The following is an 18,022-nucleotide window of genomic DNA, read 5'->3' as shown; positions in this document are numbered from 1 at the left end:
TACAACTACAAAAAAAATTTTTAAAGATATAATCACAGGAGCACTTAGATATTATGAGTTTTATAACATTCACACTAATAAATATCATACATAGATGCATACATTTTTTTAAAAAGCAGATTTGATCACTTCGAACAATATTTTTTTAAATTTATGAAACATCTGGTTGCCAGAAGTTCAGATCAACAATCTAAAAGAGCAAGCATAAGATTTAAAGCATTTGAATTACACCATAAATTTTTTTAAAAAGTACTCCATCTAGAAAATGACACAGATATTTGGCTTACATAAATGCTTAATCTAGAAGGCCCAGTAACTTTAAGAACTGGAAATTCTTGTTTTGCACTTTCAGATTCAGTCTTTCAGAGACCAAATAAAAAACGTAATGTTGTAAATATGTCATGAAAAAGAGCAAAACCGAAAAACAAACCACTCTCCCAGAAAACTGATGGCTAATAGTTGGATGGATTCTTTAAAAAAAAAAAAAAAAATTCTTCAAAATGTTTCTCATTTTCCCTATCTGGAGCCAAAAAATAAAAGAAAACATTATTAGTTAGAACCATTAAATATTCACTTTTCCATTTATGCCCTATCTGTACATGTTCCCAGTGGGAGTTCATGGTCCTGTGGCCCCAGAGATGGGTGTGGTCAGCTCCTGGTTTCTATCCTAGATTTCTGGCCACCAAAAAGAAGGAGGTTGCTTAATTCCTGTGAATATATTTAAATCATCCTATATCCTAAGAGAAAACAAAGTTGTCATAACTAAATACTAATGAATTAAGAAGTGAATTGGGAAAATGCAAATTTTAAAACACACCAAGTGTTTCAATAGTGAATATGTCTAGTTTGCTCAGTATCTACTAGTTCTAGATGTAAATACCTCAAAGTCTAACACTAAGCAAAACGGTTAAAGTGTTCATAGAAATTGAACTGCTTCCACAAAGGTTCAATACTTTTTTTTTATTTGGGGAATGAATTAATCCTTCATAGTGAGGAGATTACTTTGCATCGACTACTGCATATGATAATAACCCAGTATTTGGATTATTGAAAAGTCTCCAAACTATTGTTTAAAAAGGAATCAAGTACTCTTGCTTTTGTTTGTTTATTTGTTGTAATCTTGTGAATAAAGCTTGCTACTTCCTATGGGAACTTTATCCAGGAAAATACCCAGGGCTCAGAGACTCAGAATTTAATTGGCCCATTCACATGGGCCCAGGAAGTGAGAAAATGCACCAGTAGATTGTGAGCCACGAATGTTCTCCCAAAAATCAGTCTTTCCCTTAAAATTAGTGAAAAGCAGGTAGTAGCAAAAGAGATACTACTTAAAATTCTGTTTCCAAAATTGTTTTTAAACTGTAATTAATGAAGAAGTGAAATTGTCAGAATTCTATTGATATAAAATATTAACCTATTCTCAAAAGGAGCACAAGTCATTAAATAATTTTATCATGAATGAATATTTCAGTATTCACAAAACTAATAAATTCAAGGAAAAGCACATGCCCCTTCTTACCTTTTCCAGGATATTAAAAAGGTGACTAAAGTGTAAAACTCATCTAGATTTATATCACACATTGATTTAAAAGATTCTTTAATGTCCAAAATTTTTTCTGAGATGAAACTTTGGCTACTATCTTAAGACAAATATTTATATGCCACTAGGCTAGGAAAGCCTGGGCAAAAGCTATTTGATTATTACATTCATTTAGCCTTTGAATTTAGTTTGACAGCTCAAAGCAACTTTGATCTTTGGAGAGATAGAAATTCTTTCCATTTTTTTTTTTTTCTTATTTTGTGAAACTCCAATTCACTTACTTCTAAAGCACGTTTTTCTAGAACAAGCTTAAACTATAGTGTAATTACAAACATATGCATAGCCAAAGGAGAATTTTAATCTCTCCCCTGCAAAAAAATTATATTGGCATTTTCACAGTTTTTATTTGTAATGAGGATTTCAAGGGAAAAAAGTGGTCTTGACCTAGAAGGATGAATTTTCCATTCAAATCTGATGTCTCTATATTAATTCTTAGTTAAAGAAACATGATTGCTACAGAAAGTAGTGAAAGATAAATAAAACGATCTCATGGCATCATGCCACGTTAGAGAGCTAGGAATTTTCTTCAAGGGCTAGAGTGAGGATTTTGTCTCATACATAGTTTGACCTAGTCATTGATGTGTATATGATAAGATTATATTTGTAGGAAAAAAAAATCCCTCCAAGATGAATAAGACTCTAAACTCAAGGAAATTATTTTATACTTATATTAGTATTTTTACCCAAAATTAAGGCATGCTATAAGCAGCAATCCTTTGACATCAGAATAATGATAAAGACTTTTGTGGCTTCCTTTCAGAAAGACCTTTCTTGGAACTTGCCTGGTAATTGCTTATAATATGAGAAAATTTTCAGAGGGAAGAAGAGTAGTGATGGGTATACAGAAGACCAGGAAGTGAAAGAGCAGAAATGATCACACGGACCCTAGGAGGTAGCCAGAAACACAAGTGTTTCTTGTGTTTCTTGCTCTGTTTCCCAGAGCAGTAGGAAGTGCAGGAATATTCTGAGTATCTCACACACACGATGCTTTTCATTTCACAAACTGCCCTTCCAGATTATTTAAAGACTGATGTGCACTGAGTTTCCAGTGGCTTCCCAAGCACACCCTGTGTTCCCCAGTGTGGATTCCTTCAATATCGTTGACCACTATCTTCAAGGGAAGTTTTAAGGCTCAGAAAAAAAGAAATATTTACATTTTCAAAACTCTAAAGAATAACAAAATAGTGAATCATGTGATTTCTTAATTGTCAGAGGAACTAAAAACTGAAAGACATAGAAGACAAGACTCCCCAAACTGGGCGGTACAGCAGCACTTACTGGGTATGAGGACGTTTCCCCCAACACCCCAGGTGCCTGCATGACACTGTTAACAATGATAATCATCATCATCATGCCATCACCCAGGAAACAAGTACCTTGTCCCACTCTACTAACTGACCCGAGAGGACAGCAGAGTGCATCCCAGGGCACGAGTCTTACCCAACCTCCCTCACAGGAAGGCTAGGAAGTCATGGCTGGAAAATTGTAGAAATTCTCTAGTTCTGTTTCTCATTTTCCCACTGAAGCAAGGAAGCCATAGCTCAGCTGACCCCAGCAGGGGAGTCCAGAGTTCCTGGCTCCTGAAAAATGTTCTGTGCTGCCCTGTTTATACACACACACACACACACACACACACACACACACACACACATTCATGTGGCCACATTCAATGGCAGTATCCATGTAACTGATTTGCAGAACTTTTATCAGAAAAAAAAGTCTTTAATCCCACAAAAAGCACCTAATTACCTCTGCCCCTGGACATCGCTAAAGATTTACCCCTGTTATCTCACATGACTGATTTATCAAGGCCCAGTGTTTATGATTCTGGCCCTTTTGTGTGTGTGTGGGGGGGGGGGGGTGCCGGGGATTGAACCCAGACCCCTGTGCATGCGAGGCAAGCACTCAACCAACTGAGCTATATCCCCAGCCCTAGCCCATTCTCTGGATGAGTATATATATTCACGAACCAAGAGAAAGATAATAGTAACCAGAAAAAAATATGCCAGTCTTTCTGAAAAATTACTAAACATAACCAAACATTGAGATCCACTTCTAAAGTGGCACCTTCCAGTCCACTGGCATATCACTTGTCACCTCTTAAAGCTGTAGTTAATAACCCACCAAGATAGAGCCCACTGCTCCACTCAAGCATGTGGACAAAGTGCAAGGTCATAATTAGGATAAACATACAAATCCAGAGGGAAGAAATTTTGCAATTAGGAGGTGGAAAACTGTTGTCACCATGCTCCTACCTAACAACTAGAGTCACAAGGTCGCAGTCCTACTGTTACAGGCTAATGGGGCCTGAAGCACAAAATTTTCTCAGAATTTCTAATCTTGCAAAAACGGCAAAAAGTTTCAAATGAAATAGCAGGATATCATTGGTCAAAGAAACCAGTTGCTGCTGTACCATTATACACTTTTAAGGTCACTCCTTGGCCTGATAAAATTCTCCTACTAGTCCTGGTCAGGACATGGCTTATCGGGCAATCATCAGATTTTCATTGAGCATCTATTCAGTGCTCATCATAAACCATGGCTCCTGCCATTGAGAACTTAGGCTCTTGCCGAAATTATAAACTACAGATACCAGAAACCATTCAAGAGCAGTACACAATTGGGCAGAGGAAGGAATTGGGTATATACACCAGTGGGACTGATAAAGGGAGTTGAGAAGGCAAATACAGAGGTCAGTTTGTTTCGAATGCTCTTTCTAGGGAAGAATAGGGGCGATCAATAAAGTTATCAGGTCATAGATGGACTTGAATGTCAGAATGAAACCCCTGTCACTGCTGGTCCTGGAGCCAGGGACATGGTAAAGAGTATTGCCAAGAAGAGACTTCCAGTTTAACTAGGATTTCAGAAAAACAACAAATCATTTTTTATTCTAAGTATGTGCCACATATTTCATGAGACAAACTTATGCTTAAAAAAAATTTCATATTTTAGCTAAAATTTAAATCTAACTGGAATGCCTGTACTTTTTGCTAAATCTGGCAACCTACTGGTAAAGCAATACTGCAGCAAGACTGACCTAGCAGAAGTGTCTTGGAGACACCTATAGGGACATCAGCAGAAAATCAGGTCTTCAGAGCACCTTGAAGAACAGTCGTCTTTCTCCTTAATTCATTCCCTAAAAAGAACTCACATTTGACATAATTATATCTTTTATCTCCCTTTCAACTAATTATGCCCCTACCCGTACCCCAAAAGGGCATTGGGCAATGCTCTGGAGATGTTTATGATTGATGTAACTGTGGGAGTTCTACCAGCATCTGGTGGGCAGAGGCCAGGGTAGCTGATAAACATCCTACAATGCACAGAACAGCCCCCACACACAACAAAGAACCATCCAGCCCAAGATGTCAAGCCAGCTGAGATTGAGAAATGCTGCTTTAAACAAAGATAAGAACAGAGTCACATTCCTGGCCAAAGGTTCTTGGCTTCCATGGGATCTTATACCCTCCTCAAAAATAGTACACAATGTTCTGATGGTCTCAAGTGCCAGAGACTGGCACATCCCTATTGTACAGTGCTTATTTTTAAAAATTTATTTGGGAGAAGAAACACGTCCACAAAAAAAAAAAAAAAAAAAAAAAAAAAAAAAAAAAACTCCAGACTGCAAAATTCAGCTGACTCACATTTCACATTTCCCTTGACTCTTAAAGGGCTGAAAAATATGTAGGCCGATCAAGCCAAAGAGAAAAATTTGGTTTATATCAGTGGAAGCAGTCCCATGTTCCCACATTCCCACATTCCCGCACTCCTGGTGGGCTCTGCAGAAAGCACAGGCCCTGCTCTCCCAAACCAAGTGTCCCTTGCTGGACTCCTCTCCCCTCTCTAATCTCAGGGCCCCTTCTTTCTTAGAAACTTGTTTTCTCCAGTTCCAAGTTCTTTCCCCTCAGTGCCTGCTTACAGATCTGAGGTGCTTCTCTTCGTGCACCAAAATTATAAGAGTGACATTTCTTATTAGTCCCTTGGTGTGCATTACATACTACCACAGGACAGAAGGCAGCAAGCCACAGTTGAAGATCACCTGGAACCCTCCAGCATTACTTACCCGCAGGGATGGTTAAACTTTGGACTTGAAGTGAGAAAACTAAGTTCTGAAGAAAATTTCCTTTGAACCCTGTGGTATCTCACTGTCAGACTGGGGCTTCTGTTTTCCTGCCCAGTGATAGTGGCCCCTGGAGGACTGGAGCAGGCTGCCCCTGACATGATGCGGGCTGCGAGATGCAGGTTGGAATGTGGATTATGTGTGCTGCCGTGACACAGGGACTTCTTTAGCATAACTTACCCAGAAAGAGGGCCAGTGGAAAAGAACACCCTCTGTGTATTCATCTCACCAGGCCCTGGACCTAGAGCCTGGGGCAGCCCAACCCTGCTTTGTCCTTAACCATCCTGGGCTGTGGGCTGGATGTGACATTTTGGACTCTTTGACTTTTGCTCTAGGACCAAGGCCTCTTTTTAAGGAAGCAGATGACAAGAGAGAACATGCATAAGCTGCGGTAGGAAACTCATATCTGAGGATTAGTAAAGGCCAGCCATGTTTGGCCTTGACTGAAAGCCGTTTGCTCTGAGGCCGATTTATATTTAGCTTCCTTCTGTTCTTTACAATTGGTAAAACCAGCTCCAGCAACACTTCTTTTGAAGTATTCAAAGGCCAAGAGGAGAAGTGAAAAAGAGCACAGGGTTTAAAGAAAGAGGAACCTAGCTCAAGTCTGCCACTTATGGAGCTGTGTGCCCTTGGACGGGTTCTTTCATCCTCTCTGAGTTTTGAGTCTTTTATCTGTAAAATGGGGATAAAAATACCTAGTGCTTATCAAGAGCTCTTTTAAAAGCGTCAGGTTTTATGTAAATGTCAATTCTTATTTTGAACCCATTGAGCAAGAATGGAAGGTTCATTCTTCTGGTGGCAGGTTCTATAGGAAATGTCCTTAATGGAGCTTCAAGGTGTGGACAGGGCTCTCTGCCGTTATTGCTTCTTGGGTCTTCGGTCACTCATCTTAGTCCCTTTTCACAGAAACATACATTTCTTAACATTTTCGTAAATGCAAAAAAAAAAAAAAATCACCTTTTCTCTCTCTCATTTCTGGCAGGGGTCAGTCATCCAGCTTGGTTGGAACATTCCCACTGAGCGGACTGCCCCACGTGGCATTCCATTCTGCTAGAAAATTCTGGGGTGATGAAATGTGGACAGATACTGTTGGGAAGATAAATGAGTAACATTTGTGAAATTATTTGAACTTTTCAAAAGAAAGACCCACATGATTCCAGGGATTTTTGTTAAGACGATTGGAATTTAAAATATGGTAGTTTCATTGATTCATGTCTGTTCTGACTTTGTTTGCTTCTTGTCCCTTGGCTTTGGAGGGGCTCAGAGTAAGGCTCCACAGGCGACTCTTCTTTTTCTTCTTTTTTAACTAATCAAAATAAATAAAAGCATGCAGAAGATGTCAGAATGTAAATGCAGCAGCCCACCAACCATCACTCTGCGGTCCCATTGTCCTCTCCACCAGCACCCCATCTCCATTCAGGTGGGTCACAGTGTGGCCTTTGCAACACTCAGCACTTTGTACCCCTACTCAAATTGTGCCCATCATATTGCCCCTAAGATCCAGCATAGGACTCAGGTAGCCCACCTTCACCTGGTACTGAGTGATCTGCTGAGGAGACAAATGAAGACACAAGAATCCCTGACCATGAAGAGCTCACCTTTGGGCATCATGGATGAAAACACCACTGGTTGCAGCTCAGAGTGGCAGGAACTCTGAAAAGAGGCGAGTCCCCACAAAGGAGAGGGGCAGACTCACAAAGAAGTCTGAAGATGAATCTGGAAGAATCAGGATTCTTCATGTAAGCAATGAGGGGCAAAGGATTCCAGTAAGGGGAGGAGGGCACCCCCAAGGAATGGAGATAAGAGGAGGCAGGGAAGGGGTACAGGGAAGCCACTGGGAACACCTGCCTCAGGCCGGGCATGGGAACACAGGACAAGGGGGGGCACTCAGCTTGAGAGAGAAGGCTGTCACAAGTCCACAGTAACACTGATTGCCAAAAGAAGAGGCTGGACTTAATAGAAGGTGATGGAGCCATTGAAGGTGCGGCCATGAGGTGACCTTTGGAAGATGAGCAGGGATGCAGAGGAGGACGAGGAAGCAGAGACTGAGGCGCCCCCCTCCGTGGAGGCCAGACACAGACGTCAACGGCAGCCTTCCTGAGCTCACCTCAATCATAGATTCTTTCTCAGCCTCAAAGACAGAAGCCACGATTTCCAAAAGACAGTTCCCTGCAAACGCTTAGAAAGCACTTGCTGGCACTCCACGGGCCCGGAATTTAGTCTGAGGAAAGGCAAATGGTGCATTTTTGTGTGGTCCTGATAGCAGTCATGACTAGGTTGATAAGTTGGTGAGTCCAGAGAGAAAACAGATTGGGAGGGGACCCTTGGGTATGGTCTGCAAATTCAATTATTAAGTAATTCCAATAACTGTGTAGAGAGACTTGAAGGTCAATTGACATGTGAGTTCAACAGATGCCAACAAGGACTGTGAAACCTCCAGTATCACTTTTCTTTATAATTTCTCACAGGTGGAACTTTTCCCATTTGAAAATAATTCTGACTAATTATATTATTTATAACTCTAAATAATAATTCACTGTTTAAAGGAGGAAAAAAAATTTTTTTGAATGAAAGCCCAAGGAAGGCAGCTGGAGATGGAACAGGTGTTCTTGGAGATGTGAGGCTTTGCCTTGCAAAAAAAAATACCTGGCTAGAGATTTCCTTTGATGATCCCAAGTCAAAGAAACTATAAAAGAGTGAAAAACATACTGTTTATTTAGCAAAAGGACTATTGCCTTACCAGGTTCCGTATCTCTAAAAGGTGGTTTTAGATCCATCCTGAACATTATGCAATGTTTGTAGATTGTTCTGATTTCAATCAACAATAGGCCCGGTAATGAAGAGACAAAGGAAGATCTAAGACTCCTGCCCTGGTTACAAGGCTAAGCAACCTGGGTGATGTCTTTACATCACAAGAGTAAAGAGTCCAGAGAGTGACAGAAAGCACGTCTTCTTTCTCCAGCTCAGAAAGAAACAGAGCCCTAAAACTTTCAAGTTACTGATCTAAAACTTTGAGAATAAGAAGTCAGTTCCAGGAAACTAGTTGCATCATTTCAGTGGACCAGAGCAGAAAATCATGACCTAAATTTTATAATTCCTTCCAAATTTTCCAATTATTTGATGAAGCATTAATGCTTTGGGAGCTGGGATCCTTAAAGTCTTAAGACAGTGCCCTCATCACTCTGATAGGAGATTCTATGAAACCAAGTTTAATACTAGGAGAAAAGAAAGTTCCTGCTCTGTAAAAAATCAGATTCTTCTTATATCATCACCACCCCCACAGTTTTCCCAGCATATGTACAAGAAGCAATTATGATGCCAAAGTATGAAATACAGCAAGTTTCATAACCAGAATGAATTATGGTTAATCCTCCTGTAGTAAACAACCCACTTTTCCAATCTGTGCTCCCCAGACAGCTGAGTCAGGCCTTGCTTTCCAAGTGCCTACTTAAACAAGCAGTCTGTCGGGCAGTTGCACGGGCAGGGTTGCTGGGTGGTGCAGACAGCCCATCTCTTAGGAGTTGTGTGCAGGGGACTAGAAAACAATGGCTCTTGTGAAAAGGAGATGCTCTGCTGAAGAAAAAAAAAAGAAGAAGAAGAATGCATGTAAGTTAATACTAATTTTTTAAAATCCTGAAATTCAAATGTTCTGGATTTTGAAATACAATGAATGTTCTCTAATTCCTCAGGCCAAAACTCTTCCAAGCTGGAACTACCACCCACCATTAGAACTGCCAATTCCTGAGCACTTCTCTGCCGGCGCTGAGCCTTGCATTGGACCAGCCAATCATTCACCCAGCGCTCCTGCCCTAATTCACGTGATCGCACGGTGACTCAACCTCGGCTTTATGCCCACCGGGTTGCCAAGTGGTTTTTTTGTTTGGTTTGGGTTTTATTTAATTTTTTGCATGTGTTTGATTTTTGTGCAAAGAACAGACAACCTCCACATGCAGCCATAGGACCTCCCTTTTTCTCTCACAAGCTCCAAAGACGAGACATCTAGAAGCTGAGAGTCAGCGTCTAGGAGAGATGTCCTCTCCCAGTGCTTGGACCATGGGACTAAGATAGCTGGAAAAAATCAAAACAGGCACTGAATAAATTCATAAGACTAACCCAAAAATGTGACAGACACAGCCTTGAACATAATGTGCAGGGCGCGTGTCTCCTTACGGTGTGTGTCTTTGCTCAGTTGTCGCTGGTTCCTTTGCAGAACTCCCTGGCTAAAGCTGCTGTGAAGGAACTGGCCTCGCTGCACGGCACCAAGTACACCTACGGCCCTGGAGCCACCACAATCTGTGAGTCTGGGCTTCCCAGCTGTGGAAAGAGACAATGCGCCAAAAAAGCCAACAAATGGCTCCCAGCACCTTTCTTCTCCAGTCATTTAAAGCATGTGGTTTTTTTGCCTTACAGTGATTATTATGAATGCTGTAATCATTTTTCTGTTAAGAGAGAAAAAAAAAATCTTTTTCAACCCACAGAAACATTTGCTCTCTGAACACATCTACTGAGCAGCTGTGGTGTGGGTGTTCCAGGCCCTCAGTGGGTGTGAAGAGAGAAAGGAAGGGTGGAGAGAGGGAAGGATGCAGGGAAGAGAGGGAAGGAGAGGGACCAGTGCATTCTTCAAAGAGCCCACAGTAGAGAAGCAGGAAAAGTGGTACAGGCGCTAAGAGCTATGACAGAGCTGGTGATACAGGCGCTAAGAGCTAAGTCACACGGGGATGCATAAATGAAGAACACACTGACCAATCCGCCCTGCAGTATCAGGGTCACTTCCCAAGGTAACAGCCCAGAACATTACCTGGAAGGACCTCTACTGGGAGAAAGCATTGCAGACATGTTTGCCTGGCTAGACAGACAGCAGTGCGAGGGCTCCCTGGGGCACAGGCTGCCTGTGAGGGGGTAGAGAAGCCCCTCTGGCAGTCCCCACTGGGTGCATGCACGTGGAAGAGACACACAGCGAGAGAGCTGGGCAGGGCTGGACCAATGGGCCCCGATGCTGTAGAGATCAGCCTTCTCTGCAACAGTGCAATCCAAGGGACCCATTTTCAATTTTTTCTATTTCTATTTTCCTCTTCCCTCAAGTGATTTCTTTCTGCCCCAAATCTGAAAGGAACAGAAATATATACAAAAACAAATAAATAAATAAGACCCAGTCCTGTCACCAAGGAGCCCGCAATGCAGATGGTCCGGCTCCAGTCCTGAGCTGTTGGGGATTTTTTTAGACTCAAATATAATACAATTTTCCATATTCTCGGTTTTTAAAACTGAAAAATTTAAATATTTTTCCTAAAGAAGTTCTAATAGAAATAACTCACTTCTTTAAATAACTCTCTTCTTCAAATAACTCACTTATTCATAGAGTGTGAACTTCCTGTACACTATACGCCATTCACACTAGTTCCATGAGGTTTCTGTTTCCATTATACAGGACACACTTACAGGGCAGGGCAGCATCTGTCTTTTGTCCTGTCATCTCTGGACTTGAGCACATGACCAGCTCAGTGGCGGCTGCAGAGTTGTTGACTGAATAAGTAGATTAATCAGTGAATGGATGAATACGTGGTCTACGTGTCAGTGGCAACTATTGAATGAGTTACTGACTGCATGGACGCCAGCCACGTTTATTCCACCTCCACGTTAGACCCATATGGAGGATAAAGAAATGCAGGCCCAGCGCTGCCCTCTGGCTGCTCCCGTTCCATCCTTCAGTGCAGTTTCTGCAGGGCTTGGAGTCCAGTGATCCTCCCACCCACTGCTCAGTTTTCCTGACTTTCCTGGAAGTTACACATTCTTTTCCCAGATATTATGTAGATTTTGTAATCAAACCACATACTATGCGGTGCAGTGCACCTTAGCACATAAGCATACTGAGAATTGTGTACAGCAAATTACACACTTTCTGGAGTGTCCAACATGTCACTCTCAATATCCAGAGAGGTAAGATTGACTAAGTGTTTAAAACTCTGTGATCCCGTTTACTAAAAAGTTGATCTACCCATAATATTTCACACAGCAATATAAAATATAGTGTCAATATAAAAGGAAAATGACAATAATTTTAACCTCCTTTCTGCACATAAAGGGTTTTTTATCCCCCCTGCTATTTGCTCATTTCAGACCCTGCCGCTGGCGGCTCTGATGACTGGGCTTATGACCAAGGAATCAAATATGCCTTCACCTTTGAACTCCGAGATCAAGGCAGACATGGCTTTTTGCTTCCCGAGTCCCAGATCCAGGAAACCTGTGAGGAGACCTTGCTAGCAGTCAAGCATATGGCCGGCTACGTCCTGGAACACCTGTACTAGTGGAAAATTCCAGAGCCTTCTCTCAGAACCCTCGCTGTACGTTTCTGGTCTATCCTGAATTCTTTCTTTTGTTTGTTCGGAGGTTTTACAGATCCTAATCTTTCCTTTAAACTTCTGTGTCTACTGAAAACTTGGGTCTTTTACAATAGATCACAATAAAACAATAAAAGCAAAACATGGAAGATGGTCTACTTTGGTGGGGGGAATGCTGTGTATGAATGAACAAGCAAACTGTGTACAGTGACTATGTGTCACCTGTAGAGGACTTAAAAAGTCTTTGGGGAGCCCAGTCAACATTAGCAGAGTGCACAGGTTATGATGGGGGGCTTAGGAAGTGAGAAGAAATAAAAAGGGAAATGGAGCATTGCAAACCCTGATGTAGATGAGGAGGTGCCTCTTGGTCTGGCTTTTCACCTGAGCTAGTTCAGGTTCTATAATGAGCTGCCTAGTGCCTGTGAGAGCTGTGCTGAGCACTCCAAGACAGAACAGTGAAATAGAACATGGTGACACTTCTGCCCTCATTGGGCATACAGGCTATGAGAGAAGACAGATATTAAGCAAAAAAAAAAAAAATGTAATCAATCATTAGTTATTTAATTACATTAAGCAAAATAAATGATTGACAGACTCTAGAAAAAGAAAAAGAAGTTACTTCCTGATGTGGAGAGAAGACTCTCTCAAAGAAGTGTTGCAACCTGCAAAATGAGTCACCGTGAACTGGACATGGAAGGTGCCAGAAGATAAGCCACAAGGGTAGAACAGGGAGAGTGAAGGAAGGAAGCCATGGGCAGGCCTGGGGGAGGGGAACAGGATCAACCTCAGGAGAGCTTAGAAGTTGTGTTTAGGACCTGGAACACTGGCCTGAGAACAAAAGGAAACCACTGAAGATGGGAGGTTTAAATGACATGGGAAGAGTCCTTTCTGCACACCAGGGCAATTGAGAGTGCTAGGCACCCTGGCTGGATCAGCTGGGCCAAGGAAAGAAGCTAAAGACCACTCTGTGACTTCTTCACCACGTGGCTTGATCCCATCCGGAATTATAAGCAGACATGCCCATGTGCGAAAGGACTGCACCAATTCCAATTTTTAAAATAGAATAGTATTTATTTAGGTTATAATTTGGGAGCATCTCTTACTTTAAAATTATAGAACAAAATATTGACTATTTCCCCTATGTGGATTCAAGAAAAATAGGATTCCACATTGAGCATAATAGGCTAAAATATCTATAACATTGTTCTAATTTTTTTTTTTTTTTTTTTTTTTTTTTTTTTTTTTTTTTTTTTTTTTTTTTTTTAGAGAGAGAGAGAGAGAGAGAGAGAATTTTAACATTTATTTTTCAGTTTTTGGCGGACACAACATCTTTGTTTGTATGTGGTGCTGAGGATCGAACCCGAGCCGCACGCATGCCAGGCGAGCGCGCTACCGCTTGAGCCACATCCCCAGCCCTGTTCTAATTTTTTTAAAAAAGAATTTCTTTTGGAGTCATAACAATTTGGAAATTATCAAGCCAAAGAATGATTAATTGCATTAATTGTCCACTAGATGGTAGTAGTGCAACTGCTACAATCTGTCAAGCAACCATCTTCAAAATAATTTAGCAATGTATCATTTAAATAGAGATCTTTGTTGCAAAAAAATAAATTCCCATGGATTCTTTAGAAGCATTGATAGTAATAAAAAAAGGTGTAATTTAGCTAAGTTCACCATCCCCCACTCTACTTCACTTATACTCACATTACGACTGAGAGCTAAGTCCACCACTGTCACTTGAGTGACAGTTATTCACTTCCTGTTCCACAGGGCTCTGCTTTACGCCATCTCTATCAAATAACATCAACCCCTTACTAATGGATGCTGTGACCTAAAGTATGGAAATCATGGGGATAAATCAATTCACCAAAATCCTATATGACTACCTTCAAAAATAAAAAGGGAATCTAGACATAGTGGTACACAACTGGAATTCCAGCTACTTAGTAGGCTGAGGCAGGAGGATGGCAAGTTCCAGTCCAGCCTGGGAAACTTAGCAAGACCCTGTCTCAAAATATAAATTAAAAAGGTACTGGGGAAGGAGCTCAGTGGTAGAGCACTTGCCTAGCATGTGTAAGGCTCTGGGTTCAATCCCCAGTACACACAGAATAAATCAATTAGGAATATCTGTAGGCTTTTCTAAAATTCTAAGGCACTTTTAAGGGGAAGAAAACAGAATAGGCAAGCAAATCTGTAAATATTCTCACTTACACTCCCACATGTCTAAGACTTCCTGCACTGAGACAGTTTTGCTAAAGCTCCTGCCCCACTTACTAAAATGTGGCCGCCTGCTGTCTAGGGGTCCCACTTGCTGGAGCTAAACCCAGGAAACAGAAAGAGCAGAGTCTGCCTTAGTCCTGCCCAGTGCTGTAGAATCTGGTGCCCAGCTGCCCAGCTGACCAGAGATGGCCAAGAGCTGCACCCAAGAGCCTCAGGCTCTGAGGACAGCTCTCGTCCTCTCTCCTTTGATCGGCTCCTACTCTCAGAGCCAGTACAGCAGCCAATAGGCCCTTCCTTTCATCTTCACACAACAACAGTGAACACAGGAATGGCGCCCTGAATCTTTCTTTCTCAAATGGTGTAGCTAGAAAATAGCAAGACTGATGTTATGGTCTATACAAGAGATGACCTCCAAAAGTCCTGTGTCAATGCAGGAATATTCAGAGGTAATATGATTGGCTTGTGAGAACTATAACCTAATCAGTGCATCTTAGTTTGAATGGACCAACTAGGTGGTAACCGTAGGCAGATGGGGCATGGCTAGAGGAAGGGTCACTGAGGTCATACCCTGGAAGGGTACATCTTCCTTGCAGCCTTTTCTCTTTTTCCTCTCTGTGCTTCCTGCCTGCCATGAGTTGAGCAGCTTCCATCCGCCATGATGTTCTGCCTCACGTTGGGCCCCCAGCATTGGACTGGACCTACCATGGACTAAACCTCTGGAACCATGAGCCAAAATAAACTTTTCATCCAATAAGTTGTCTTTGCCAGGTATTCCTGTCACAGTGACAGAAAGCTAAGACAACTGACTTTTAGGTTTCATTTATTGAACTCCTGCATGTTAAGAATTGAATGCCACATGTTTATCTGTTTTTTCAAGCTGAGCTCTATGAATTGGTCAAACAGAGTTTCCAGAAGGAAGAGAAGAAGCATGCTAAATTACCAAGTTAATTTGGGGATTAAGCGAGGTTTTGATGAGTCTCTTAGACCAGGTCATTGGACCAAGGTAGGCACTCCCCCCAAATCTCACCTGACCCACGCACCCATAGACATGTCCAGAAATGCCACCTTTGCCGCAACTAATGAAGAAAAACTTTCTCTGCTGCATTTACAAGGTAGTTGTGTTTGAAATGATAAGAATGCAACCTCTACAACTAAAAGCATCAAATTTTTCCTTCAACATACCCTCAATGGGATATCTATTCTAGCAATTTATTGGATTGAATTTGAAGGAGGAGAATTGTTTGAAGATCCTATTAAATCACAAGAGAACTTTCATTTCCATTTTCTAGGACATTTCCTTTATAGTGATAACATTCAAAGACATACAGAAAAGCATAGTTAAAAATAAAGTGATATTTTAAACTGTGGCTAGATAACTGTCACTACTACAAAAATCCCAGGAGTACAGAGCTTAAAAAAATGGAAAATTATTGCTGTGTGAAGCATTCAACTTTAAATTGCCTTTTAAAGAGACTAGTTTCACCTATGGTACACCACAGTCTTACATAGTCCCCCTAAAACAATACAATGTCCAGTAAACATTCATCCTACACCATACATATGACAAAACCTTTTATAAGTCTTGATTTGTTAATAGAGAATTACAATGAACCTTATATGGGTGCCAAGAAATAGCACCCACTTTGAGAGAAAGTTCTAGAACATTTTGAAATCCATCTATTGTACTTTCAACAAAGACTAAACAGAATGGGGGCAGGGTGGGAAGGAGTTTAGAAGCATTACATGGCCACATCTTATTCAGAAACAGACAACTATGAAATGCAACAGATATTATGGATCTAAAGATGTTCTTTTATTTATCATCAGAATCTTATCCTGAGAGATACCAGTGTCCTTAAAAACACTCATGTAGATCCCCAAAGGAAATGGAAGTGTCCTTCCCCTTAGACAGAAAATTGAAGCCCTCTCCATAGTGTTAAAACCCCTCACGCAGCAAAAGTGTCAACAAAATGTATCAGAAAGCTAGAATTAAGGGAGATTTCTAGTTTTTTTTCTTTTCAACTTCTCTGAATTTTGTAAAATTATGTTCAGTGATCATTTGTAACTTTTAGAGTCTAAAACTCCAAAAAACAAAGTTATAGCATCAAAAAAAATTTTTCTTGACGTTGTACACATCAAAATAAATAGGGAGAGAAGTTCTATCCTTAAAGATCACAGATACTACTTCAATCTACCTTGTGGTATGTGCTGGCAATCATCAATCTGCACCCAGCAGTCACCAACACTAAGTCTCTGACCATGCCTAGAGGCCATAGGTGTGGTTCTTAGCTCCTACCAGGTACCAGTCCCGGGGTTGTACCATCTCAGCCTCCCTCGAAGCACTTGTTAGAGCCATTAGAAGGCAGCCTGCTCAGGGGCTGCAGCTCATGTCGGAGAGCCCCTCCAAGGGTGCAGCTTCCTAAATGCCAGCTCCATCTCTGCCTTTCCACTGTGCCTAGTCCAACACACCTTTAGTCAAAGCAGTGGAGCAAGCATTCATTCACTTTGGGTGTTTCTAGCTGATGAGCCTGGTCAAGGTCAAGTACATGAAGACATTTGTAAAGCCCTCCTCTTCCTTATCTTCAGGGTTGAGATGGGGAGTCCCTCGTAGGGGAAGATCAGGAAATCTGAAGTTATATCACACACCCATCAGATGAAGAGGAAGGAACAGCGTTTTTTTTGTTGTTGTTGCTCTACAGATAATGGGGCATCTGCTCATTGATATTTCTTTGATAATAAAATGCATCATGATGACTCTAAGGTGTTTCATATGTAACCATCTATACTTTCGCCAATGTGAAGAGTTTTGGAAAGGAAATTATAAGCAATCTGATTTTTTTTTTAATATTTATTATTTAGTTTTCGGTGGACACAACATCTTTCTTTGTATGTGGTGCTGAGGATCGAACCCCGGGCCACACGCATGCCAGGTGAGCCACATCCCCAGCCCAGCAATCTGATTTTTAAAACTCACTTTATTCCATGAGGTTACCTTGATTCTGGGTAATGGTGTTATTCTCCAAAATAGTCCATAATTAACTAAGTTGTGTTCAAGACTAAAGATACCCTTAGATGGTTTTTACATGGTAGACAAATGGATTGCATCAATTCAACTTTCAAAAAGCACTTTTTTGGCACCTACAGCATTCAGACTCTGGTTACTATATCCAAAGAATAGACATGAAAACATGGATATTTGGGGGCTGGGGCTATGGCTCAGTGGCAGAGCTCAGTGGCAGAGTGCTTGCCTAGCACATGTGAAGCACTGGGTTTGATCCTTAGCAGCACCACATAAAAATAAATAAATAAAATATAAATAAATAAATACTTGTCCATCTACAAAAAAAGGAACATGGATGTTTTCTTTCCCTCCGGGAGTCCTCAGGCTGTGCTAGGAATCAGGGTTCCCTCCAAGGACAGGAAGAAGAAAAGGGGGAGGAGGGGAGAAGTGTTTCTTTTATTCTTTTTATAATGCTTGCTTCTTTACCCAACAGGGGTACAGAAAACTATAACAAAAATATGACCTCGTAAATACTGCGTGCGTAGGGAACATGTTTGCTTCCTCCCCCCATATTAACAATATTTCAGCATATTCAAAACATCTTGTAAATAAAATGTTGTCAATTTAGTAAATTATAATCTATATTCATAAACATATTTTACATTATTAAGGACCACCACCCACCAAGGTCCTGTGATCAATATCCAAATTCATCTCATGCTCAAAGAGTAAGACCTGCCTGGGAC

At 41.2% G+C, this 18,022-nt stretch overlaps 1 protein-coding gene across 2 annotated transcripts in view; it reads left to right on the top strand.

Moving 5' to 3' along the window:
- Positions 1 to 12,022, top strand: part of Cpb1 (carboxypeptidase B1) — a 42,302-nt gene extending 30,280 nt beyond the window's left edge. For both annotated transcript variants that reach the window (XM_076868196.2, XM_076868195.2), the window contains exons 11-12: positions 9,928 to 10,012; positions 11,835 to 12,022. In XM_076868196.2, the coding sequence (XP_076724311.1) occupies positions 9,928 to 10,012; positions 11,835 to 12,022 (273 nt within the window). The remainder of the gene's footprint in view (positions 1 to 9,927; positions 10,013 to 11,834) is intronic.
- The last annotated feature ends 6,000 nt before the right edge of the window (positions 12,023 to 18,022 follow it).

This window comes from Callospermophilus lateralis, chromosome 10 (genome assembly GCF_048772815.1).
Source record: "Callospermophilus lateralis isolate mCalLat2 chromosome 10, mCalLat2.hap1, whole genome shotgun sequence".
Lineage (NCBI taxonomy): Eukaryota > Metazoa > Chordata > Mammalia > Rodentia > Sciuridae > Callospermophilus > Callospermophilus lateralis.
Note: the sequence above shows the minus strand (reverse complement) of the source record. Positions and strands in the feature narration are given on the sequence as shown.